General features: G+C 36.9%; 1 protein-coding gene across 3 annotated transcripts; it reads right to left on the bottom strand.

Annotated features, from left to right (window-relative positions):
- On the bottom strand, nucleotides 1–26,567 carry LOC137385587 (V-type proton ATPase 116 kDa subunit a 1-like). 3 transcript variants are annotated; one of them, XM_068072076.1, is made up of 19 exons: nucleotides 26,485–26,567; nucleotides 26,043–26,174; nucleotides 25,584–25,760; nucleotides 24,109–24,237; nucleotides 23,488–23,570; nucleotides 21,115–21,241; nucleotides 18,560–18,736; nucleotides 16,787–16,999; nucleotides 16,139–16,289; nucleotides 15,914–16,053; nucleotides 13,064–13,363; nucleotides 11,534–11,652; nucleotides 10,161–10,330; nucleotides 8,187–8,305; nucleotides 7,321–7,419; nucleotides 4,325–4,438; nucleotides 1,948–2,065; nucleotides 1,318–1,507; nucleotides 1–388 (listed from the first exon to the last, which is right to left on the bottom strand). In XM_068072076.1, exons 2-19 carry the CDS (start codon nucleotides 26,157–26,159, stop codon nucleotides 292–294), a joined length of 2,640 nt encoding a protein of 879 aa, XP_067928177.1. In that variant the 5' UTR covers nucleotides 26,160–26,174; nucleotides 26,485–26,567; the 3' UTR covers nucleotides 1–291. The 3 variants fall into 3 exon arrangements, with proteins under 3 accessions (XP_067928177.1, XP_067928178.1, XP_067928176.1); XM_068072077.1 differs by having other exon boundaries at nucleotides 4,325–4,435; XM_068072075.1 differs by lacking the exon at nucleotides 4,325–4,438 and adding an exon at nucleotides 4,031–4,177.
- Between the last annotated feature and the right edge of the window lie 600 nt (nucleotides 26,568–27,167).

Raw genomic sequence — 27,167 nt, 5'->3', positions numbered from 1 at the left:
TGCGGAATGCTATCACAATTTATTGTCATATATCTTATGTCAGAGAGAAATATTAGAGTACATTATCATATATCTAAGTGAGAAAAACTATTGCGGCCTGATTTCGGATAGTGAAAGTCTTTGGGATGTCATTACAGGATACTCTCATATTTAATGTCTGTACGATGAAATTAAAATCATTGGAAACTAATACAACATAATTCTGTTGCAACAGCAGATACGAATAGAAACAGTTTCAAACACAATGGTAATAAAACTAATTAATCTCTAGGCAGGTACAATGAGACAAAACTATTCTGGAGCTGACGTGTCATCCATAAGATGTTCAAACGTGAATGGCTCAAAACCGTATCCTTCTCCTTTGTAAAACTTGCTGTTGAACTCAACCCTGACAAACAGAAAAACTCATATTAGGTCATAGCTGCCAGACATTCATGTGGGTAACACAATGCCAGGCTGAACTAATTCATGTGTCTCTTTAGAACTATTGAAATAGACTAAGAGTTAGCTTAGAGATTAAGGGCTAATGACATTTTGCAACCCTTCCTTTCCTCTAATAACATTAGAAACTCCACAACTTGTTCATCGGTCTCCAGCCAACCAATCTGTAGAATTATGGTCTAACGCAGGTGTTCACGTCGAGTTGATGAAAGGAACTAAATTGTGACAGCATTATATAAAAAATCGTTTTTCACAAATTGTGAGAAGCAGTTGAGACATTTTCGCAACTCATTTGCTAAAGTGCTACATAGATTTGCTAAAATCGCATGTGCAGGGCACTCGGTGAAGAAGTAATATAATGTCATGCTGTTACCACCAAACTGTAAGAAACAGATATAATCAATACCAATATATATATATATATATATATATATATATATATATATATATATATATATATATATATATATACTCATGCTACAGACAGTACTGTTTCGGCTATTGAAGCCTCATCAGTGCAGCTCAGAGCAGCTCAGTGCAGCTCACATATACTATATATATATATATATATATATATATATATAGTATATGTGGTTTACACTGTAAAGTAAAGTGCTCAATAATCAAGTCAATTAGAGCTGTGTATGAAGTTTATTAAAAACTACAGGTTAAAATCATTACTACTATTACTATATATATATATATATATATATATATATATATATATATATATATATATATATATACATGGCCTTACCACTAATTGCCTTTAATAGTTCCCTGATACTTTGCATAAGAAAACCGCAGCATAAAAGAATAAAAGACAATGTATTTGATTGGCTAGCGATAAACAAGAAAGATAAGAGATGGCCATACCAGTGGAGACGGAGGGTGTGAAGGAATGCTGAGAGACCTTCCATAGCCAGTAGAATAGCTATTGTCAGGACTGCCCAGAAAGGGAAAACGACAACAAGAACAGCTGCCCCTATGTAACCCCTTCCTCCACCATGACCATTTGTAGATAAGCCAATCCTAAGGACCATAGACCAGAGCACTTCGGACAATTCTATAAAATACACCAGCAGCACATTTCACATAATATCACATATCAGTATCACAGTGCCTATGTCATATATATATATATATATATATATATATATATATATATATATATCATCGTATCACAGTGCATATACCATAAATACATATCATCATATCACAGTCTTGCCAAAAACTCCTTGAATAGCATAGTTTTTACTTTGTGTTTAAAAAAAGTGTGGCTTTTCATTTAACATACATGAGTATCACTGCTGCTAAAGTTTGTTATTTTCTGCTCAATCTGACAAACGTTACATAAGCAGCCAAGTACAACAGTGTCATAGCTAAGGAGCACTACCCTAAATAACTTAGTGTATGGACATGTACACCTAGAATAAGATACCTTTGATCTTTTGAACTGATCAAGAACTATTTAACTATAACACAGAAAAGACTAAGAATACTCACGGCCATGAGCCAAGCTAAGAGCCCAAAGTCGGAGATAAGATGCGGTGTGGGAGACACAACCTAAGCAGAACTCAATGGTATGAATGGCTTGGTGAACGACGATATCGCCTATCGATTCCTGAAACAGATCAGTGCATGCACAGCCCAGTGAGATCACGTATTATAATACAAGTGCAATGTCAATAGAAAGCAATTTTAGTCAACAAAGGCTGGGGTTTTAAACAAAATCACACGGAATGAATACAAAAACAACAAATACTTACAATTATGGTTGCCATACACATGTAGTTGTGAAAGTGGCAGTCTAACATTGTGAAAAATTTGTATTTTTAAAACTTAAAAGCAGCATGAGTTCATGGAATATCAACATAAAACTCTTGATTAAATAACATACTTCAAAATATATTTTGGTCATGATGTGAAGGCAGACTTCCAAAGCATCGCTTGATCAGCTGCAGTCGATACATGCCATAAAATTTGAATACTTCAATTGAGCCTATCTGTGTACCTTAGATGGAGCTAGATCCTGTATTACTATTTTCTGTTAACTACACGTATGTCACAATTAATGGAAATAGGTCTGGCAAGTATGATTCATACTTCCTTCTGCTCACCTTTAGTTGTTAGATAAGAAAACAACGAAGGTTTTAAGAGTGTACTGTATATTGGTTTAGTTGCAAGGAAAGAAATATTGGTAGTCATATGAACCATGTTAAACAATTAAATAAAAACAAATTTACCCCAAAAAGTGTCTACTGATTTCAATTCAACTTTTAAACCAAATGCAGTAGCTTTTAAAGGTTGTACTATAGCAATTGACTGGCCTACGAGAATGTCTAAAAAATCTTTTGCGTCAAAGGTGACTGACAAAAAACACTAGCAGACAACTAAGAGTTGTCTTCCTTGAGACGGGATTGAGTAAAGACATTATTCCTTACTAACCCTGAATATTAGCAAACAAAAACCAATTTAACGTTGCAAGATGAGCATGATAATGGCAAAAACCAGCAAATAGCAAATATTTAGTCTCCAGTTGATGGGTTCGAATGCGGCCGTATAAAATTTGTGGCTGTACATAGAATGTCAGGTCTGAATGTTTTTGGTGAATAAAAATGATTTTAAGGCAGCAAAATCAAACTGCATTAGAAGTATATTTCATTAAGCTTAAAAGTAATAAATGATCTCCAGGGCTATGTCTGCAATATTGATTAATATTGATTAAAAATACAACTTACGATAAACTACCAGAAATTTTGAACTTGAAATTTGATATTTTTAGCAAATACCTAGCTAGTTTCGAAGTCGGAGTGAACTTTAATATTACCATTCCGAGATCTCGTTATTGACGGCATTAAATCTATTCTTGCTCTACAGCTCAATAAAACTGACATGAGTTCAATTTTGCAGTCATACAAATCGAGATACGAAACAATTGGTTCAAAATTGATCTCTCTCTGCTTCCAGCAAACAGGGTGAAAGCAGACAAACCCAAACAAGTAATTAGAATGCCAGTAAACCTTGATTGATGGCGCACAACTGTTAGTTTAGAAACCCGATCATCAGCCACTGCAAGCAACGATAGCAATAAGTGTGAAACTCATGCAACAAAAACCTTTCATAAAACAACCGACACGTTTGCCATTAACAAAATCAGAACTTATCGCCCAATATCCATACAATATGAGGGTTATGCTTCCCCATTGTCCTCTAATAACAGCATACAGACATCGCGACTGCAACCGTCTTATATGAATACAGGCATCTGCATTTGCCGGTTGTTAGATTCTGGCACCAGCAAATTGTTTGTGGAGACCCAGCATAAGAATGGCGTGCAACTAATATATGACAAACTTGTTTACTAATAACAAATCGTGAGTGTACACGAAACTTAGGAGCGAGTGCACTACATTTAGAGATTAGGGGAAGCGAGAGAGAGAGCACGAATATACTAGTTGCTGTGTCAAACATTAAAAGCGGAAATAAATTTGTAGCTGAGACAGAAAATAAAAGATGTTTGATGGAATGATGATAAATGGAAGAACAATGGAGTTACGACAACTAGGCCCTCTCGCTCTCACTTCACCTCTTCCTCCTTCTCTAGCACATCAGCGCTGACGCCTTCTTGCCTCAGCAGCTCTGCCGCCGCCTCATTAATGGCTGAACCATTGTTAATAGGTTCATCAGCGAGCTCCATCTCAGCCTGATGCTGCGTCGTCGGCTTGAACGACCTCTACACAATGACAAGAGTCCAACTCGTATAAATAAAAAAGCAGAAATAAGGAGAGCAGTGAACCAGAGACAGCCCGGTCTTGTATAAAATGAACCCGTGCCTCTGATTAGTTGCGACTCCTATCAAGGTAACAAAAGCATAAACTACCTCTTCCTCATGAGTTTCACCCCCGGACTCGTCATTTATTTGCAGCTGATCGTGATGTATTATCTCCTCCTCATCCTCCGGCTGACCAGTTTGTATGTTTCTAGGTGTTGGCTTCTTAACACCAAACGTTAAACAGTAACATAATTGACAAGAACTAATGCGTATAACCATGTACACTTGCGTTGATAACAAATAGCTATCTAAACAACCAACCCTCATAGAATATGTATTTCACCATTAAATGTATCTGGCCACAGTTAGATTTTCGTGTCTGTGAAAAACTCTAACAAACCTACTGATCAATGGAACCAATGCACGTTCAGAAGTTATTTGTATGAATAAATGATTAAATTTTAGACGGCTTTATTTTCTGTTAACAGCTTAGCTTGTCTCAAATTCATGAAAGAATTCTGCCAGGACTAAGGGAGAACTCAGCTCTCCTCTAGTGACTTCAACCATTACAGTCAACAGGAACTGTCTTTTCTGCAAGTTTTAAACAAACAGAACCGTCTACTACAGTCTACCAAGCCAGCCGACAAGTAAGCATGACTAATACCTTGGCTAAGTATTTAACTTCCATACTATTAAATTTAGCATAGTTGAATACTACATAGTTTAGCTACATGGGTAGTTGAACGCTACATAGTTTAGCTACATGGGTAGTTGAATACTACATAGTTTAGCTACATGGGTAGTTGAATACTACATAGTTTACCTACATGGGCAGTTGAATGCTACATAGTTTAGCTACATGGATAGTTGAATGCTATATAGTTTAGCTACATGGGCAGTTGAATGCTATATAGTTTAGCTACATGGGCAGTTGAATGCTACATAGTTTAGCTACATGGGTAGTTGAATGCTACATAGTTTAGCTACATGGGTAGTTGAATGCTACATAGTTCAGCTACATGGATAGTTTAATGCTATATAGTTTAGCTACATGGGTAGTTGAATGCTATATAGTTTAGCTACATGGGTAGTTTAATGCTACATAGTTTAGCTACATGGATAGTTGAATGTTACATAGTTTAGCTACATGGGTAGTTTAATGCTATATAGTTTAGCTACATGGATAGTTGAATGCTACATAGTTTAGCTACATGGGCAGTTGAATGCTATATAGTTTAGCTACATGGGCAGTTGAATGCTACATAGTTCAGCTACATGGATAGTTGAATACTACATAGTTTAGCTACATGGGTAGTTGAATGCTATATAGTTTAGCTACATGGGTAGTTTAATGCTATATAGTTTAGCTACATGGATAGTTGAATGCTACATAGTTTAGCCACATGGGCAGTTGAATGCTATATAGTTTAGCTACATGGGTTGTTGAATGTTATATAGTTTAGCTACATGGATAGTTGAATGCTATATAGTTTAGCTACATGGATAGTTGAATGCTACATAGTTTAGCTACATGGGTAGTTGAACGCTACATAGTTTAGCTACATGGATAGTTGAATGCTACATAGTTTAGCTACATGGATAGTTGAATGCTACATAGTTTAGCTACATGGATAGTTGAATGCTACATAGTTTAGCTACATGGGTAGTTGAACGCTACATAGTTTAGCTACATGGATAGTTGAACGCTACATAGTTTAGCTACATGGGTAGTTGAACGCTACATAGTTTAGCTACATGGATAATTGAATGCTATATAGTTTAGCTACATGGGTAGTTGAGTGCTACATAGTTTAGCTACATGGATAGTTGAACGCTACATAGTTTAGCTACATGGGTAGTTGAACGCTACATAGTTTAGCTACATGGATAGTTGAATGCTATATAGTTTAGCTACATGGGTAGTTGAGTGCTACATAGTTTAGCTACATGGGTAGTTGAACGCTACATAGTTTAGCTACATGGATAGTTGAATGCTACATAGTTTAGCTACATGGGTAGTTGAATGCTATATAGTTTAGCTACATGGGTAGTGGAATACTACATAGTTTAGCTACATGGATAGTTGAATGCTATATAGTTTAGCTACATGGGTTGTTGAATGCTACATAGTTTAGCTACATGGATAGTTGAATGTTATATAGTTTAGCTACATGGATAGTTGAATGCTACATAGTTTAGCTACATGGATAGTTGAATGCTACACAGTTTAGCTACATGGGCAGTTGAATGCTATATAGTTTAGCTACATGGGTAGTTTAATGCTACACAGTTTAGCTACATGGATAGTTGAATGCTATATAGTTTAGCTACATGGATAGTTGAATGCTACATAGTTTAGCTACATGGGTAGTTGAATGCTACATAGTTTAGCTACATGGATAGTTGAATGTTATATAGTTTAGCTACATGGATAGTTGAATGCTACATAGTTTAGCTACATGGGTAGTTGAATACTAGATAGTTTAGCTACATGGGTAGTTGAATGCTACATAGTTTAGCTACATGGATAGTTGAATGCTATATAGTTTAGCTACATGGATAGTTGAATGCTACACAGTTTAGCTACATGGGCAGTTGAATGCTATATAGTTTAGCTACATGGGTTGTTGAATGCTATATAGTTTAGCTACATGGGTTGTTGAATGCTACATAGTTTAGCTACATGGGCAGCTGAATGCTATATAGTTTAGCTACATGGGTTGTTGAATGCTACATAGTTTAGCTACATGGATAGTTGAATGCTACATAGTTTAGCTACATGGGCAGTTGAATGCTATATAGTTTAGCTACATGGGCAGTTGAATGCTACATAGTTTAGCTACATGGACAGTTGAATGTTATATAGTTTAGCTACATGGGCAGTTGAATGCTACATAGTTTAGCTACATGGACAGTTGAATGTTACATAGTTTAGCTACATGGGCAGTTGAATGCTATATAGTTTAGCTACATGGGCAGTTGAATGCTACATAGTTTAGCTACATGGATAATTGAATACTACATAGTTTAGCTACATGGGTAGTTGAATACTAGATAGTTTAGCTACATGGGTAGTTGAACTAAAAATATTCTAAAAGGTTTACCTTGGTATAGCCACGTCTCCAGAGAAGAAACGGTTTAGGAACTAGCAACCATGGAATGCATACTACCGTGACTACTACCAAAAACGTCTGAACTAATTCCTGCAAAGAAAGAACACCGGTTGAAAACATTGCACAGAATTTGAGCAATGAAACAAAACATTCTATGAGTGAACGAGTCATCTAACATCTCAGTATGAAGAAATCATTCGTAGAAGGCAAGAACATTACGGGCGATAGAGTGAAGGTATTTGGCCCGAGAGGAGATATTTGTTCATTAAGGATCAAAGGTTAACAAACAAGAAAATATAAGCCTTGAAGCTAAGACATGCAAGTTGAAGAAAAACAAATGTTTTCTAGAACAAATTATAGTCGACTATTTAAATGATTGAACGCCGAGATGGTAATGGATTGTGTCACCTTGAACAGAGCAGTTATGAGAAAATCGACTTGGTAGACAGATGTAATAACGATAATGAAAAAAGTGATCACAAAGTTAATGTTTATTATGTTTATTAACTTATGAAAGGTTTATCACTCACGATTCAAAGCAGTAATATGAAGAATAATAAAATTCAACCTTAATCTAAGGCTTGGTCTAGCGGTGAAGCTGTGATGTAGGCTTAAACGGCTATATTAGTCAACCTAACTCCTTGCCACAATAGATAACTAGTAATAAATGAGCTGGAACACTGCAGATAACCAGTAGTAGACCTTGCAGTCAGCAAGCTAGACTACAAAGGATGGGTTTAGATTGACCGATTTCTCTATGTGGTCCTGCAAAGGCATCTATCATTTATCACGTTCCAAAGTAAAAGGGCAACTGAAGATACAGTTGACAATGGATGTGTGATGACCTGGATGCTTACCCCAGTCTCCCCGAACACAGGGTTGCCAGATGAGCAAGTGTACGAGGTGGTTTGGCCATCAATGGTGACATTCACATTGTTGTACTCACCCTTGGTAAACAGGTACATGTTGATCATGCCTGCCAATGTATAATTATATATGTATTAGAATAACTGAATGCTTGGCGTTGCCCGAGTAATAAAAGTCTATCGATAGAAAATTTATTCTTATTTAACATATACAACATTTACCATTCTAACTTTTAAACTTCATATCACGGGAATTATTTTTTTAGCAGTTCAAATGAATTAAGAGAAAAAAGAAAACAACTGTAAAGGTTTTCAGACTTTTTCAAACAACTAACTTTTAAATTTCATATCACGAAAGAAGTGTTTCATTGAAATAAATTAGAAGGAAAAATAAAACTATAAAGGTACTTGAATGTAAATGTGAAATCATTAGCAAGTAATGGCTAAATATAGTATGTTTTGCTAGGATTACGATGAAAAATTATTTGGTATACGATTATATGATTTTAGCTTGGTTCGGTGTTGGCATCATAAGACGAAAATATCGTAGACATATAGAGTAGTATAGAAACCCACAGTATTCTAATGCAATCACTGCCTGCTAAAAATCTATCAATAAAAAACGGTAACAAAAACAATATGTTAACTTTAGTAACTATAGTTACCTACAATAACTTCAGTGCATTTTCTAGTTATGATCTGCAAGAAAATGTAACATTACAATGTACTACGTGCAGAGTTCTTACCTTCAAGACAGACGTGTAGCATAAAGGCTGAGTCTAACTTAGCTTACTAGTTAGACTATAAATTTAGCTTACTAAAAACATATTTGAAAGAAGTTTTAGTATGCATTTTAGGAAACTTTTAACCTAAATTTTATTACTTATTCATTTGCCGTAAAAACTCTACGAAACTCTATCATGTTTCATTGAGTTTTAAATTCCAAGATTTTAATAGCTATAGCCGAACAGAAAAACATTCAAACAGATGACAGACGGACAAACATTAAGATTTATAGATTAATAGTAAACATCTAGCAAAATCTCAAGTTACATTACAAAGTGGGAGAGCAAATCTATTACTAGGTACGTATAAGATAAGACTCCAGATAAAACTAATACAAATCTATTTCCGTACTTTACGGACTATAAACCGCATCCCTATATAATCCGCATCTGCTTTATTTCCCAAAAAAAGATAATAAAACAATACATAGGCCGCACTTTTGTATAGGCCGCACTTTTGTATAGACCGCAGAACTCAAGGCGGTGCTTTTTAACACGGCAGCAACTTTGCTGTTTAAAACGGAGCAGTGTCTAACGGCACTGTTTCGTATTAACCGACGCTTTTTAACGTAGTTCCTAACGGAACAGTACCGTTAGGCATTGTTTCGTATTTTCTTTCACCGCTAGAGGCGCACTAACTGAAGATTCTGGTTAATGCGCCTTAGCAATCAAAGAAAAAGCCACAAAATAGCTGCACCCTCATATAAGCCGCATGGCTAAAATCACCAGAAAAAAGTAGCGGCTAATGTCCAAATAGTACGGTACTAGGTATAAGATAAGACTTCAGATAAAACTAATACGAATCTATTACTAGGTATAAGACAATACTTCAGATAAAACTAATACTAATCTATTACTAGGTATAAGATAATACTTCAGATAAAACTAATACAAATCTATTACTAGGTATAAGATAATACCTCAGATAAAACTAATACAAATCTATTACTAGGTATAAGATAATACCTCAGATAAAACTAATACGAATCTATTACTAGGTATAAGATAATACCTCAGATAAAACTAATACGAATCTATTACTAGGTATAAGATAATACTTCAGATAAAACTAATACGAATCTATTACTAGGTATAAGATAATAGGTTATGATGGAAAATCAGATTTTGCTTACGTGGATGCAAATTAGCCCCAAGTGAGGAAGGGTAAGAAGCAACTAACCGATGAGAAGGTTTGGAGAGCAACCGGTAAGTGTTTCAAACTCTGGTTTCCTGTCACTCCAGGTGATCCACTTGTAGAAGATCTCAACAACAAGGTAAAGAAAGGTGCACGTGAGGAATAGAACTTGTGGTATAAACTCACAGAGTATGTTGATAGTGTTCTGAAAGAATCTAAAAAAAGAGTTTGTAAAGGCGCAAATGTGACTAAATGTCTGCTCTAAATAAGCTTATCTTTGTACGGCATGTTTTCAGGAATCACAAATCCACAAAAGAAATTGCATAAGATAGAAGTAAAATTCAAATCCTAAGGCCACGGCACAAAAAACAGCGCAATACTAACTTTACACCAGATTACTGATAGCAAGATAGTGTAGCGGATGCATGCATACAGATTATATGCAGTGCAATATGTAACCTACCAAGAATACACAATATAAACCAGTATGATGAATAAGTTGGTGTAGTATACATGTAAGTGGTAATAAGTTGATGCCGTGTAAAAATTTGTGTAATGTAAAAGTTAGTGCAGTGTAAAAGTTAATGCAATGTGTAAGTTAATGCAATGTGTAAGTTAATGCAATGTGTAAGTTAATTCAATGTGTAAGTTGATGCAATGTGTAAGTTGATGCAATGTGTAAGTTGATGCAATGTGTAAGTTGATGCAATGTGTAAGTTAATGCAATGTGTAAGTTAAGGCAATGTGTAAATTGATGCAGTGTGTAAGTTGATGCAATGTGTAAGTTGATGCAATGTGTAAGTTAATGCAATGTATAAGTTAATGCAATGTGTAAGTTGATGCAATGTGTAAGTTAATGCAATGTACAAGTTAATGCAATGTACAAGTTGATGCGATGTGTAAGTGGATGCAATGTGTAAGTGGATGCAATGTGTACGTTGATGCAATGTGTAAGTTGATGCAATGTGTAAGTTAATGCAATGTGTAAGTTAATGCAATGTGTAAGTTAGTGCAATTTGTAAGTTGATGCAATGTGTAAGTTAATGCAATGTGTAAATTAATGCAATGTTTAAGTTAATGCAATGTGTAAGTTAATGCAATGTGTAAGTTAATGCAATGTGTAAGTTAATGCAATGTGTCAGTTAATGTAAAGTTAAGAAAATGCCTCGCAAAAAATACACACCCTGAACACTACGAAAGAAAAATATAATCTTGCAAATGTATGATATATGAAGTATGTATATAACAAGAGTGCAGCACCATCCCAAGATCTTTCTTGGGCCACAGTAAGCAATAACTATTTGGACAATTACCACTCCCTGATACTGCTGGCTTCTACAAGCATTAGTGTTTTAATTATCTCAACTCCAGCACATTGCAATACATCCAGCCTAGATCAAACCAATCGAGGAACTCACGTATGGTTGAGGAGGCCGACCCAGATACCAAACATCATGTGAAGGACTCCGAGAATGACAGAGAGTTTCATCTTGAAGCTGTTGATAAAGGTCAGCTTGTTGGTAGCAATCGCCCAGATCTAGAAACAATGGTCGAATGTTGCAAACTATAATAATGGCTGCTTAGTTTTACAGTTCAATTCCACAAGTGCTAGTCTAGGTGAGTAGCTTACAAAAAATTCAACTACCGTACTTTTCGGACCATCAGCCGCTACTTTTTTCTGATGATTTGAGCTATGCGGCTTATAAGGGTGAGGCTAATCTGTGGCTTTTTCTTTCACCGCTAGGGCGCATTAACCAGAATCTCCGGTTAATGCACCTCTAGTGGTGAAAGAAAATGCGATACTGCCTAACGATACTGTTCCGTTAGGCACTAGGTTAACAAGCGTCAGTTAATACGAAACAGTGCCGTTAGGCACTTTTCCGTTTTAAACAGCAAAGTAGCTGTTTCGCACTGTCTTGAGTTCTGCGGCCTATACAAAGGTGCGGCCTACGTATTATCGTTTTTTTGAAAATAAAGCAGATGCAGCTAATTTAAGGGTGCGGTTTATAGTCCAAAAAGTACGGTATGTTAATTGACCAAATGGTGAATTCCAGTGTGAGCTTGGCCACCATTACAACCTTGGTTAATCTACTACATTACAAAACCAATCAAGTAATCTCGAAACCGTCGCACTAAAGAACAAATTACCACTCATATTTTCGGTTTCTTTAGTGCGACATGTGCCGCAAGAGCTGTTGAGGTGATGTTTTATAAAGGACTTAAATTACCACTCATATTTAAGTCCTTTATAAAACATTACCTAGCATGAGTTTCAAACTCATGACCTTCAATGTAGTTGACTCCAACTCTACCAACTGCCCCAATCTACCAACTGCCCCAATCTACCAACTGCCCCACTCTACCAACTGCCCCACTCTACCAACTGCCCTACTCTACCAACTGCCCCACTCTACCAACTGCCCCACTCTACCAACCGCCACACTCCACCAACCGCCCCACTCCACCAACCGCCCCACTCCACCAACCGCCCCACTCCACCAACCGCCCCATTCTACCAACCGCCCCACTCTATCAACCGCCCCACTCTACCAACCGCCCCACTCTACCAACTGCCCCACTCTACCAACTGCCCCACTCTACCAACTGCCCCACTCTACCAACTGCCCCACTCTACCAACTGCCCCACTCTACTGAAGACGAATCATCTTCAGTATGACAGGATGTTTAGGAATGCTGACAAGTTCTCACGTGACAGAAGAGTTATAAGGGCAGACTCACCACGCCACGATCAAGATCAGTAGTTCAAGAATCCGTTCATTAATTTTAGTAGCGGAACAATTTGCATTGAAAATGAAAAAAATCCTGAGCATTGTCGAAATTAGTGCTGGTTAATAATAAAAATAGGTCAATAAGACAGAATAAATAATAAGACGAGGCAATCAATACGAGCTCATGCAAAGCATCACCATAGTCAGAATATCACATACCGGGTCGATGCCGAAGGGGTATGGAGAACCCAGATACGAGGCAGTTGAGTAGTTGAGCACATACGTGCGGTTATCAACATTCTGATCAACACAATGGTATGGACTCGGCTCCAAGGTTGCTCTGTCTAGCCAGTCTTTCACCTCACCATCAAAGCTGTAGATTCCTTCAGGAACTCTCCAACTTGAACCAAAGATGTTGATGGAAAGAGAATAGATGTCGTTGTAAACGAATCCAGCATAGACGGAAAAGGCTCCCATCATGAGAATGAGGTAACGGCCACCGAAGAACATGTTCCATATCTATAACATAAAGCATAGTGTGGACTTCAATGGAGAATTGAGATGTCTCTTCATTGCTGGAAACACCAACTCACTAATTGAACAAATCCAGCTATAGTTCCATATCTACAGAAAAGAATGGGGTAGGGACTACACGTGGCTAAAACCTATTTGAATGCCCCAATTGAAAAAAGACATAAAATCTACTACAAGAAAGACAAGTTTGTCCAAACTGAGAGAAAGTTACTCGCCAAATAACTGTTTAATCACTGAACAGATGTTTGCTGACCATTCAGCCTTTTTTTGTATCTGCTGTCTTTATCAACTATTAAAACTAATACCCTGGCAGTCCCATGTGCCGCAAGAGATCATCAGTCTAGTCTAGTGTGCCGCAAGAGATCATCAGGTGTAATAAGTATACATACAATTATTTTAGTATGTTAGACGGTAGTAGTTTGGAGCAGGTGTCAGAATGTTGGTCCACAAAGCTGAAAATTACGAGTTTGCATTCGATGCAACATTTTTTTCTGAACCTTTCCCTGATGCTTTGGCCCAATGAATGACTCTTATTGTAGTAAAGGTTAATATTGGTGAGGTGATGAGCTGTTAAAACAGCAGCGGGTTGCTATGAAAGGAATCTTTGTTTTGTATTGCCTTAAAGGTTGACTGGCAACAAAATTCACATTATAGTTATTTGGTATCAAAAGGTTCACCATGTCTTAGTCTACTGTGTTGTAGGTGCAAAATATGTAGAAATGGGATTAAAAGATCTTGAAAGCTAAAAAACAAACAGTTAATCGCAGCCATCACAAAAACGCCGTAGGTTGAAATCTCTTTCCAAAACGGCTCAAATGGGACGTAGTCGAACAGGATGACTTTTGTTTACACTTTCATGCAACCTCAATTGTCGAAATATTTTCACAAATGTACTTCACGCATTCAATAAAACCATGTTTACTGTCCTTACGCGTCTATTTCATCATCGCTGTAATGCTGTCACTTTGAGCACTGGTATCTCAAAACCTACCGTAAAAATTCATTTAAATTTTTAACCTTAGCTCGAAGGAGTGCATATCATACTCTGATAAACAGGATGAGCCTGTCGGTCACCTGTGATAGTCAAAAAATACTGCAGAAATTGTCCGTGCCATTTGGCAGGATGTATGGGTCACATGATCAGATTACGACTAAATGATTAGACCAAGCTGAGATGAAACTGTAAAGTAGAGAGCATCTATACTTGATATGGGCTTTCCGGTAGAACCCGAAATGTTTGTCATAAACTAGTGCTACGAGACGTTATATTTTGAGCCTTTTATTGGCCTTTAATTTCATGTGATAACATCACGTGTCAAAACAATAACGACAATGTTCGAGTATGTCATCGAAATAAAGAGATTCCAAACTACGACGTTTTCATGATGGATGCAATCAACTGTTAGGTTTTAGCTTTTAAGAGCTTTTAATCACATTTCCACATATCTTGCACTCACAAAACAGCAGAGTAAGACATGGTGAACCTTTTGATACCTAATAACCGTAACGTGAATTTTGTTGCAAGTAAAACTTTAAGGCCACACGTCAACTGTGCCTAGCACAATCACTATGTTTCCATGGTGCGCAGTACTGCGAAGCAGCCCCCTCCGAAGTCGAGGGGATTGTACGTTTCCATGCTGCGCAGTGGTTTTCAGCAAATTAGCCAGAGAAGAGAAATTGTATAAATAGAATCGCTTGATGGAGAAATAGAATCGATCACGGATACCGAACGTCATAAACGGTCTTTTTATGATTCTGTCGTCATTATACTTTTATTTACAATACACATTCACAAGGTTTTACAAACCTTAACACACTTTTTACTAAGTAATATATTTTTAATAAGTATTTTTAAGTAATATATTATTTATACGTTAATTTAGGACTTGCCACCTATTTTTCGAAAAGTGTTGGCATCGATAACAAAGTCCAGAAAAGTAATCACCTCATCATCCTCGTGAACGCAGACCATAATTAAATTTAGGTGAAAGAAGATCGGAAGAATAGAAAAAAACAAGATTAGCAGGACAACCTTTGTACTAGTTAATGGCCCTCGAAGAATCCGTCTCCACGGCATGAGAGCTATGCGCAGCCACTGCGCATTCGCTGTTTCCTTGCTGCGAATCTGCACTGGCTTCGCACTGATCAGTGCACAGTGATTTCAGTGCGAAGACGCCGTTTCCATGATTCGGAGATAGCGCAACTCCGAAGCACTGCGCATCATGGAAACATAGTGATTGAGGAGGATACAAATCCCACTATGTCACTATTAAAACATTTTAAAACTCATTAATGTAAACAGCTGCTAATTTCGTCTAAATCTTTAGTTACATAAGTTTGACTATTGCGCAAATAAACAATTTGTGAATTCTTAGAAATATGTGATATTTAATCATATTTTCCATTCTGTTTTAATTAGGCACATTGATGAACTATTGCATAAGCTGCTGTAAAAATGTATGGTGAGCAGTGATAGAATGCGCCATAATGCTGACCAAAACAGGACGGACAATTCTGTAGTCATTAGTGTCTTACCTCGTTATCAGACTTATTAGCCTGAAGTTGTCTCTCTCGTAAAACCATCCACAATCCAGCAAGAAACATGATGAAACCATGCCCAAAGTCACCAAACATCACAGAGAAAAGGAATGGAAATGTTATGATGCTGAATGAGGCTAAAAAATAAAAACATATTATGGTAGAAGTGCGACGACGAGTAAAAATGAACTTAGATTCGACTAGAATACATCGACAACCCACCAGGATTTACTTCTTGGTAGCTCGATATTCCATACGCATCGATCAAAGACTGAAATACAGTAGTAAACTTGTTGGTTCTGTGATAAGTGGGGGGTTTCCGAGATGTAGCCATCCGATTAAGAATAGATGGAATGGTGCTGCCACTGTTCTCCTGTTATAAACATGAACATGTCATGTGAACATGTCACTGCTATATGATATGATGTATACACCATGTTGCACCCTGAAAGATAGCTAGAAGGACAGGAAGAGTTTTGAGATTCTTCCCTACCTTTGACGAGTAGCATCTTATATTCATCTAAGCAGTTCATAATAAGGTTTATAGGTTTAAACGTCATTTTTACATTAAGGAAGTGAACCTAAAAACATCCACTACAGAAATAAAGCGAATAACTCCATAGAAAAAGATGAGACAAAACAACCAATTTAGAATTGTTTGATAGCCCAGAATACCATCAACTGATACTAGCAAATGCTAACAACAGGTCAAAAGTCTGTGAAAAACTTCTGCAGACTTGGTTTAGACAGTTTCTGTTTATATATTTGTCTTTATGGCGTATAATAAAAGTTGTAATTCCAAAGTTCATTTCAATGACTTTAAATGAATTTTCGATGCCTTAGCTAGCAGCTGTTAAGCGGGTCACCTACCTGCCCTCGTTGTATAGCGAGATGGACTTTATCAAGGTCAGAGGTCGCGCACCAGCACTCAGCTATCAGACATTTCTGTGTCACGTCCAGATTGAACATGTTTAGAGTGTGGTAAATAGCTTTAATCTTTTTTACCTTGATGAACCAGTTCTGGATGTTTTTAGCGGCGAGAACAAGGACTCTATGGCGATGGTCATTCGTCTGACCCAGTACCTGGACATGGCAAACCAAAGATACATGAGGTGTTCAAGAGAGTGAAATGTTTACATATACGACCATCAGATATTTGAGAATTGAGAAGACAATTACTTGTTGTGAGCCTTCTACATATGATGAGGTGTTACTATTTCAAAAGAGTTTCTTAGGATCGGCGTGTATGCAGTATGGTTCGTATTAAAACTTCAAAAATAAGCTTGTGATATACAAAAACATCTTGCAAGGATACCTTCATATTTAAAAATATGGCCGATCTGAGTTTACAGCCACGCTTCGGTACAGCCAAAACTCAACTTTAACTTTATTTGATTTCAACATTTATTTCATAGAACGAAATTGTTTTATGTTGAAACAAATGGCCATGCGCTGGTTCACACACAGAGTCATAGATGTCAAGGTAAATTCATTCCAACTACGTTAGATATAGTTTAAAGTAACTTGATTTATTTATTTATATATTTATTTTATTTATTATTATATTATAAATATTTAATATATTTATATATTTATTTATTTTATTTATTTATATGCATATTTATATTCATTTACTGACTTAAGATTTTTATAACTTCTGCAAGTTATTTTCTATTTTACTTATAAAACTGTTGTTTTGAGAAATTTAAAATATCATATGTCATATGATAAAATAACCTCCAACATTGAAACAAATATTTGCCCAACCTTTATGGCGGGAGTTGAAACATGCATATGTAGAGGTTGTTGTAGGCCAAAAATAATACACGTATTCTACAATCATTGATACACCTCTACAAAAACTTGAATTAAATATTTTGTTAAAGGTTGACTTGCAACCAAATTCACATTACAGTTATTTGGTATCAAAAGATTCACCATGTCTTACTCTGTTGTGTTGTAGGTTCAAAATATGTGGAAATGTGATAACAAGCTCTTAAAAGCTAAAAAACGAACAGTTAATCGCAGCCACACGAGACCGCCGAAGTTTGGATTCTCTTTATTTCGATGACGTACTCAAACACTGTGATTATTGTTTTGACACGTGATGTTATCATGTGAAATGAAAGGCCAATAAAAGGCTCAATATAAAACATCTCGTAGCGCTAGTTTATGACAAACACTTCGGATTTTACCGGAAAGCCCTTATCAAATATAGATGCTCGCTACTTTACAGTTTCGTTTCAGTTTGGTCTAATCATCTAGTCGTAATCCGATCATGTGACCCATACTTCCTGCCAGATAACGCGAACAATTTATGCAGAATTTTTCGACTATTACAGGTGACCAACAGGCCCGTCATGTTTATCAGAGGATGAAATGCACTCCTTCGAGCTAAGATTGAAAATTTAAATGAATTTTTACGGTATTGATAATTTTCAATATATCAAAATCTAGTTTTTTCAAATTGCTGAATTTCGATCAACTGTATTCATCTATAAGGCAAACAAAAGCAGAAATAAATAGACATACAAACAACACATTCTACATGAATATGTATATAAATACATATTCATGTATATGTACATGTATAAACTCTACTCGATATGTGTATAACAAGAAACCATCGGAAAGTTTACTTACAGTATTGAGATCTTCAATGCGTGTCATAACACCGAGTGACATTTCATTTCGTTCCGCTGGAGACTCGGGGCATGGATAAAGAGTCGCTCGAAAACCTTCACAGATTTTCCGAACTCGAGTTTTGAGCTGATCTCCTTGGAAGAATACGATGAAGACGCATTTATTCACAGCATCTCCCTGAATATCAAAATAGCGTTAAGCTTTCAGCAAACTTTGGGTCTTGAGGGACTGCATCATGAGCAAACGTAGACTGGGAAGGCTGAACTGTATTAAATTGGCCGAGCTCCGAAAGGCGTTTCCATTCAGCAAACAAATTTGGCAGATGGTATTATGACTGATACACATTATTCTCTTTACTTAACCAATCTCATGTCGTGAGAGATGAGGGACTTCGGTAAAGCAATTGACCCGAGTCGAGATTGGGAAGCATTATGATGAAAGTGATTAAACCAGTTTTTCCACTTCCGACTGGTAATCCTTCTAAGAGTTGTGGATGACATGCTCACTATGCTGGTAACAAAGCGAGTTACTTACGTATGTAACACTACGACGTGTAAGATTATTTGCCACTCTTAACACTGCCAGTGACCTTGTCAGATGATTTCAAGCAGAGTGCACTCAACTCCAAGTGACGCCGATTATGTATATGTTAGCAATGAAAAGCCTTTCAGTACAATGCTAATCTCAATTAGTGGAAGTCCTTGGAGGTTTTTTCAATACTCAAAATGTCAACTAATGTATGTCTCATCATAATGCAGTTGAGTGGCATTTTAGTGGCTTTTAGTAGATAATACCTAATAGTATTATAAGATACCTTAAAATAGATACATATTATCTATAAAGAGCTATTACTTCAAAAAACATTAATCTATGGAAAGAAATTCATATAAAAGGTCTCATAACTGGCGTCATTGAAAGCTTTGCATAAGGCTGATTCACACTACCGTATGTTTCGGACTATTACCCGCACCCCTATATAAGCCACATCTGCTTTATTTTCAAAAAACGATAATAAAACAATACATCGGCCGCAGGACTCAGGACGGTGATTTTTAATACGGCAGCAACTTTGCTAGTTAAAACAGAACAGTGCCGTTAGGCACTGTTCCGTATTAACTGACGCTTTTTAACCCAGTGCCTAACAGAACAGTACCGGTAGGCATTGTTTCATTTTTTCTTTCACTGCTAGAGGCGCACTAACCGGAGATTCCGGTCGATGCGTCCTAGCGGTGAAAGAAAAAACCACAGAATAGCCACACCCTTACCTAAGCCGCATGGCTCAAAATATCAGAAAAAAGTAGCGGCTAATAGTCCGAAAAGTACGCTATGTCGACGTTGATACGACAATACTTTGGTGATCGTCGATGATAACAATGTTCACATTATCCCAAACTTATAAATTTACGCTTGCATCATCAAATACTCTGTAACTTAGTGCTATAGTTTTTCTTTTTCAATTTTCGAGAAAAAACTTCTTTATTTTCGTGTGCTTGAATCAAATACTAAAACTGCAGCAACTATTGTGAACAAAAATAAATCACGCTATCCGCAACCACGAATTATTATTGCCGAAATGGTTCCGATTAGACAGACTGTCGTCGATGCTCGAAGAAATATGTGGTAAGTTTGACAGCTACAAACTTTCCCAACCTATCCGCGTTGCTTCATTGATGCTAGTGGTCGAGGTTCACATAGTTGACTATAAACACCGAAAGGGAAATGCCGACATATGGTGATGTGGTGTGAACCAGCCTCAAGGCTAAAAAAGGATGCTAGTCAATAAAGCATAGCTTCAAACAAATGCAAGTGCCAATTTTAGATTAGCTCCAGTCCAAGCCTTAGTCTCGGAGACAAGCAGCAGCAATGGCAGAGGCAGCAATCAAATTGCAACTGAAGATCAACACAACCGCGAAATAGATGTGACTAAAAATGGGTGCATCCTGGTGCATCCTACAGTCTTATCACTTGCACTAAACAAATTGTATTGCAACACTTGCATAACAGACAACGTGACTATCTAAAAATTATTGGGAGCGAAGTGTAAAGGTCAACAGGTCAACTACAGAACACTCCCATACCGAAGGAATGCAGAGCAAACTAGATAATAGCTGTTTGTTCAACCAAAGAGATAAAAATTTGAATTCTTACTGTTTAATTGCTGATTAACCAGAGTGAGCCAAGAAAAACATTTATTAAAGCTTTATAAAGATATTACATGAGCATAGCAATAGGAAACTAGCAATAGGAAACTAGCAACTAGAAACTGACAACCAGCGATTGCTAAGTAGCAAAGAGCCAGCAATATAACAAACATGCAACTTGTTGAAAAAATAAGGGAACAGGAGTGATGATATGAGTTGAACAAGTCGCAGATATCACAAGTAATAGGAACTGATAGGAAGATATGTACACATGACTAACGGAACGAGATAAAGCATCACTACATGGTTAGAGAAAGAGATAACATCGTGATAAACTGATAGGACATGGCCTAATACCAAAGACAAAAAATACTGCAAAGCTAACAGACAAACAAAGCGGCGTAATCAACCTACGGATACAGGGTCTTCGAGAGCCTCATCTATAACAGACTGCTTCAGAAAAACATTTCCCCTGCAGGCTCTCCAGAGCATCCTCTCAAAAGCGGGAAGTTTTTCCCAGAGTATTACTCCAGCAACAAATCTACAACAAATATACGGTAAAGTAAAAACTCCAAATGCTTGAATTGACGAGGTTTCAAAATCTATATTAATAAAACATATTTTGTCACTGCGGGGTATTTGTTTGCGTAAACGTTAGGCATTTCCATATTTTTGGTCTGATTTCATATGAATTTCAAGCCCTGTGACTTCCACCAAATAGTTAAAAATATTTGGTTTCAAAACTCCATCTGGTTCCTAAAAACCAGCCTCTGAAACACCCACCTGATCAGAAACTCAAAAATGCACCATCGCGTGCAATCGGACAATTGGCCTCGTTGAATGCATTCATGGACTGTCGACATGAAAGCGGTGTAGCAATTGAAAATCTATCTGATTGAAATTGGGCTATCTGATTAAAATTGAAAGAGTCCTGTGCAACGTAAAGATAAATGCCAGTAGCTAACAAAATGCAAGCCAATTACAGGCTTCAACAACTCTAATCCAGTGTTACAGGGTCACATTCCCAAATGGTTGTTACATACATCAGCATTGTTACATACATCACACATTGTTAACTACATCAACTGACATTGTTAACTACAACAGCTGACATTGTTAACTACAACAGCTGACATTATTAACTACAACAGCTGACATTGTCAACTACAACACCTGACATTGTCAACTACAACAGCTGACATTGTCAACTACAACAGCTGACATTGTCAACTACAACAGCTGACATTGTCAACTACAACAGCTGACATTGTCAACTACAACAGCTGACATTGTCAACTACAACAGCTGACATTGTCAACTACAACACCTGACATTGTCAACTACAACAGCTGACATTGTCAACTACAACAGCTGACATTGTCAACTACAACAGCTGACATTGTCAACTACAACAGCTGACATTGTCAACTACAACAGCTGACATTGTCAACTACAACACCTGACATTGTCAACTACAACAGCTGACATTGTCAACTACAACAGCTGACATTGTCAACTACAACAGCTGACATTGTCAACTACAACACCTGACATTGTCAACTACAACAGCTGACATTGTCAACTACAACAGCTGATATTGTCAACTGCATCCACTGATAACCTAGAAATGTTACCAATGAAAAGTATCAATAAACTCATTTGGCAGCCACCCTCAAACTAGTCGACCTCCTAATAAACTTTGTTATGACAGCCATATGCTAATGTAAAGTAAAAATTACTGGTTCAACTATAAGATAAATGCTTTCAAGCATCGCCTCTTTCAACACAAAAACACAACTCTGCGTTATATCCAACGCCCATACACTTCTTGCGAATATAAAATGGTTGTTTTCATGAGCACCACTCAGATGATTGAGTAAAGGAATAAGTGCGCAAGCATCCCAGCTGTAAATCGATACAGAGAGGTGTGATCGCATAGCCCGAGGTCTGGCTAAGCACCGATACAGAGAGGTGTGATCGCATAGCCCGAGGTCTGGCTAAGCACCGATACAGAGAGGTGTGATCGCATAGCCCGAGGTCTGACTAAGCACCGATACAGAGAGGTGTGATCGCATAGCCCGAGGTCTGGCTAAGCACAAAGTCCAAGATCAATGGGAATCTAAAGTTTGGGGCCAGAGTAAACATATTATCTGAAGCAAGGCTAACCCATGGCCTAAGTTACCGACTGAGTAAATTAATCAATATCTTGGTGTCATACTGATGTTAAAGGATTTTACTTTCTAATACCTTGACTGGACTACACACAAAGTAATATAAGGATAAACGTAAAAGCAGAAAAGCCTTTTTTGAAATTAAGAATGAAATGAACAAATCTGGACAAGTTTCTTAAAAGACTACAAGATTATGATACATATCTATACACAAACACGTGAGCAAATACATAAATTCATGCATGATTCATGCGTTTTGCTAGCGAAATAGCTGGGTCAAGCATGTGTTTACAACAATACTTAGTGATAAGGAAGTAGGCGGTGAATCGTAGTGAGTAGAAGGACACTTGCATTTGTGACTCAATCATGATGTTACCAGGCGCGGTGTGCTATATACCAAAATCTGTGAGCCAGGGTTTTCAAAATACATAAACTTATAAGCATTCAAATCAATGTAAATCAGTCAATGCTCAACACTAGTAAATAAGTTAGTCTATAAAAAAGTTACTGTCTATAAATAAGTTATTGTCTTATAAAAGCAAAAATCCCAGAAGCACCATAAACTGTAATATTCTTGAGTAGGATAAGATGAAGCCTGCAACTTGGTTGTACCCACCCTAAGTGCAGCGCCTGAGGCTGCAAGATCTGTTCCGCCTGCATGAGGGCCTCGTGTGCATCTGCTTGCAGGCTGTGCTCATGCTACAGATAAGCCAATTACACTATCATCAACAATCAATTGTTTCACCACTAGCTTTATAATACTCAACAAACACCTAATTTGCATCCATCCGGACATAACAGTCAGCAACATTACGATTAAAAGCTTCTAACAAAACCACCCGAATGATTGAACTCAAAAAAGATCTTTGGAGATTTACTGAAGGCGCAATGTTTTAGTCGACTTTTTTCCATTCAAATTAGTCAGGATAACTTTAAACCTTGAGCATTGAATAAAAATACTCTCAAGCTTCCGTTACTTTTGGGTGATGATTAATTTAAGAAAAAATGCTTTTGGTATGTCAACTAGTGTAATAAGATGGTACTGACGCCATCAAAGCTGGCTAGTATTAATTCCTTGATTTTACTCTATCCAATGAGAAACTAAAGTGTTGTAATACCAAAAGCAGATTTTACAAGACGTGAAGTACAGTATGATGTTAATCATATCAAACGATTTAAACCAGTACGAAGGTCATAGAGTAGGGTGAGGGTCAGACAAACGGACGTCATCGCTCACCTCGTCAAAGAACTGTTGAGTTTTCTTTAGGATATACTTGAGTTCAGTCAGCTCTAAATAATTCCTTTTTAAAGCCTCAGCATTACAATTCACTTCTCTCAGCTCATTTTCCAGCTTTTCAAAGCTTGCCTGCAATTGTTGTAATCAGCGTTTTCGTCAATTCTATTATACCTTATGACAAATGCACCATTTGGAAAGATTAACTAAAAAGTACTTGAGTATCAACACCTCCGTTTTTTTAGGATAGAGCCGTTTGGTCAAATGTAATCACAAAAAAATCTAAACACACCAACCACAGACAAACTATCCCCAGCATTATTGTAAGCAAACAATTGTGGACAAAAAGAACTCTATAATAGTAAGACACGTTTATCTGATATTTTTAGATGACTTATTGAAGGGTAGTTTGTGAAAATATGGCTAGGTTAAAAGTTTGTTGCAGCAAAAACTTCCAGTCCAGAGTTCCAATAAAACCTTTATTTGAACGCCACCTTTATTTCAACGCCGCCTGTAATAGAATGCCACTCTAGAGAAAGGGTTGGAAAATACAGTGCCACCCTTCAATTGACGCCACCTCTATTTGACAGCAATTTTGACATTTTTGGATCTTTACAAATCTATAATAGAAAGCGATCGGTAGAAAAGTGTTCACAAAATGGTACTAATAATGACTCGATTACATCAAAACAATTAATTCTTTTGATGTTGCTGTAGTGGTTGCCATGGTTTTAGTGACAGTGTACCTGAGAATATTGATCGTCACGATCATCAGAAGTCAATAAGGTCTAAAACCAACCCATTGTTTTCAGATTCGTCCATAATGCGGTTTACAATCTTACTTAAAAACTTTATTTAGCATTTTGATGAAAAATGAAAATACTCGGCAGAAACACCGTACGAGGTAGTAGCAGCCATTATTATGGTGTAACTCGGCAGAAACACCGTACGACGTAGCAGCCATTATTATGGTGTAACTCGGCAGAAACACCGTACGAGGTAGTAGCAGCCATTATTATGGTGTACCAAAATCTGATTTCTAACTCCAAAGCTTTATGGTTTTTTTCTTTAAACTTTAAAAGCGACACCATTAAAATAATTAAAAACTGTATCTGGCTAATATTTTTCACTCACAGTAGTTCCTATTTAACTTTGTCTGATACTTTGATATATATAAAAAGACTGTTTAGCAAAAATGCTGAGACCAATGACATTAATGTCGCTCGGCATTGCTTCGATGGTAAAAGGGTTAAATTCATCTTCCCAAAAAAGATCTTCTTTGCAGCACCACCCTCTATTTGAACATCTCCTTTAACAAAACGCCACTATAAAACGAACTGAAAAACATAGCGCCATGGCATTCAAATAGAGGTTTTACAGTAACCTACTTAATATGCTGGATGATAATCTCAAGTAATAAACATTGTACGATCCCGTTGTACTATTGTTGTTGGTGCCATTATAATATTCAATGTTACCTCAAGATCTATCATCTCCCGCGGAGCTGGTGCATCAGGGTTATCTCCTACGTCCAGTACTGGAATCTTATCTTTTTTAATTTCTTTCTCAATATATCTCAGCTTCCTCTCCATTTCATCACAACGCCTCACTTCACTAACAAACTTCCGAAGGAAGGAGCTAACATCAGGATTCAGCTATAAGCACAAATAAAATTGTTAAAAGGAAATAAATTTAGTTACTTAAATTCAGTTGTATTCAAATTTAATAAAATGGCAATGTAAAACCAATGACATACAGCCCCTCCCCCCCCCAGGGGGGCTGTATGTCATTGGTAAATGACATACCAATAATATACAGCCCCCCCAATATTATTGGGGGGGGGGCCAACCAATATTATTGGTTTTACCAATAATATACAGCCCCCCCCCAGGGGGCTGTATATTATTGGTAAAACAGAGATAGTCGTGAATACTCACATCTCTAAACTGCACAACACCGAGTTCACCCAGCTCAGATATGCAAGAATAGGCTGATTCTGATTGAAGAAACAGCTGACAAAGTGCCATCTCCTCACTTCTCATCAAAGAGCCCATCCTGGCAGCTTTAAACTACAAAACGAACTTTTTAAACACATATAACAAACTTAGTTTTTCTACTTGAATGGATAGCTAAACTCTATATTTAAAAATTAATACAAAAACTAGCCTTTTAGGTTTTAAAAGTGTCAATTGACACGTAAACTGTTTGAATTAGTTGAAATACAAAAAACCTTTTCGCACCAAAAGGGCCAGGATGGAGTTCGTCACACAAAAAAATACAAAACAAAAAACTACATGTATATCTCACATTTCTTAAAAAACTTTAACCAATGTAAATGATGGTAAAAACACATTTCGAACAGCCACAAAAGTATATCACCTCTTACAAATTGCTGTTTTATCTGTCTAGGACGTCCTAAATTATGAAGCGAATCAATAAGACTTACGACCTGGGTGCATTGATCAACACTGTCATATGATTGGTTGCCTATGTTCATAAGCAAAACAATTACGTCTGATATAAAGTCAAAAGAAAGATTCTGAAACTGAAGTTCAGAGGCTAAAGGTGTCAGCAATTCCGCTATCTAGAATTTGTTTTGGGAATTAGTAATAAGAATATCGTTTCAGGGGAGATAAATCTTTTGAGTGACAGAAATTTATTGAAAGTTTATTGCGTTTTCACACTTTGTCTATATGCTACAAATCGTAGTAGTTCATTTTGTTCATATGAGCATTTATAAAAGCTAGCTTAGCAAATAATTTGATTTTCTGAAAGAGGTTGCTACCTTCATTGCAAACAGACCAAATATAATTTTTGTAGACAATTTTTAGGTCGGTGAATAAACATAGGGTATTGGCCAAAATGCCATTTTGGCAGTGTCACGGAACCAGTGATTCGTAATAGCGGCACTTACGGAAATAGTAGCTAGCCCAGTTTAAACGTTTCATCAATATAATCAGCTTGAAACCGTTCGAATTTTATTATAGTCAGTGATCATTTTATCGAAAATTTAAATGACTTGTTTAATTTAAATGACGAGTTTAATTTAAATCAGTGTTCTA

This window comes from Watersipora subatra, chromosome 1 (assembly GCF_963576615.1).
Source record: "Watersipora subatra chromosome 1, tzWatSuba1.1, whole genome shotgun sequence".
NCBI classification, from domain to species: Eukaryota; Metazoa; Bryozoa; class Gymnolaemata; order Cheilostomatida; family Watersiporidae; genus Watersipora; species Watersipora subatra.
This window is presented reverse-complemented; position numbering and strand designations above follow the sequence as displayed.

What these genes read in the sequence shown, in the direction of transcription:
- LOC137385587 (XM_068072075.1), bottom strand. Translation starts at nt 26,159, where the DNA reads ATGGGCTCTTTGATGAGAAGTGAGGAGATGGCACTTTGTCAGCTGTTT. An exon ending in GTCGGCCTCCTCAACCATAC is followed by an intron (nt 10,331 to 11,533) that starts GTGAGTTCCTCG and finishes CTCTTTTTTTAG; the next exon opens with ATTCTTTCAGAACACTATCA. An exon ending in CTCTCCAAACCTTCTCATCG is followed by an intron (nt 8,306 to 10,160) that starts GTTAGTTGCTTC and finishes ATACATTGGCAG; the next exon opens with GCATGATCAACATGTACCTG.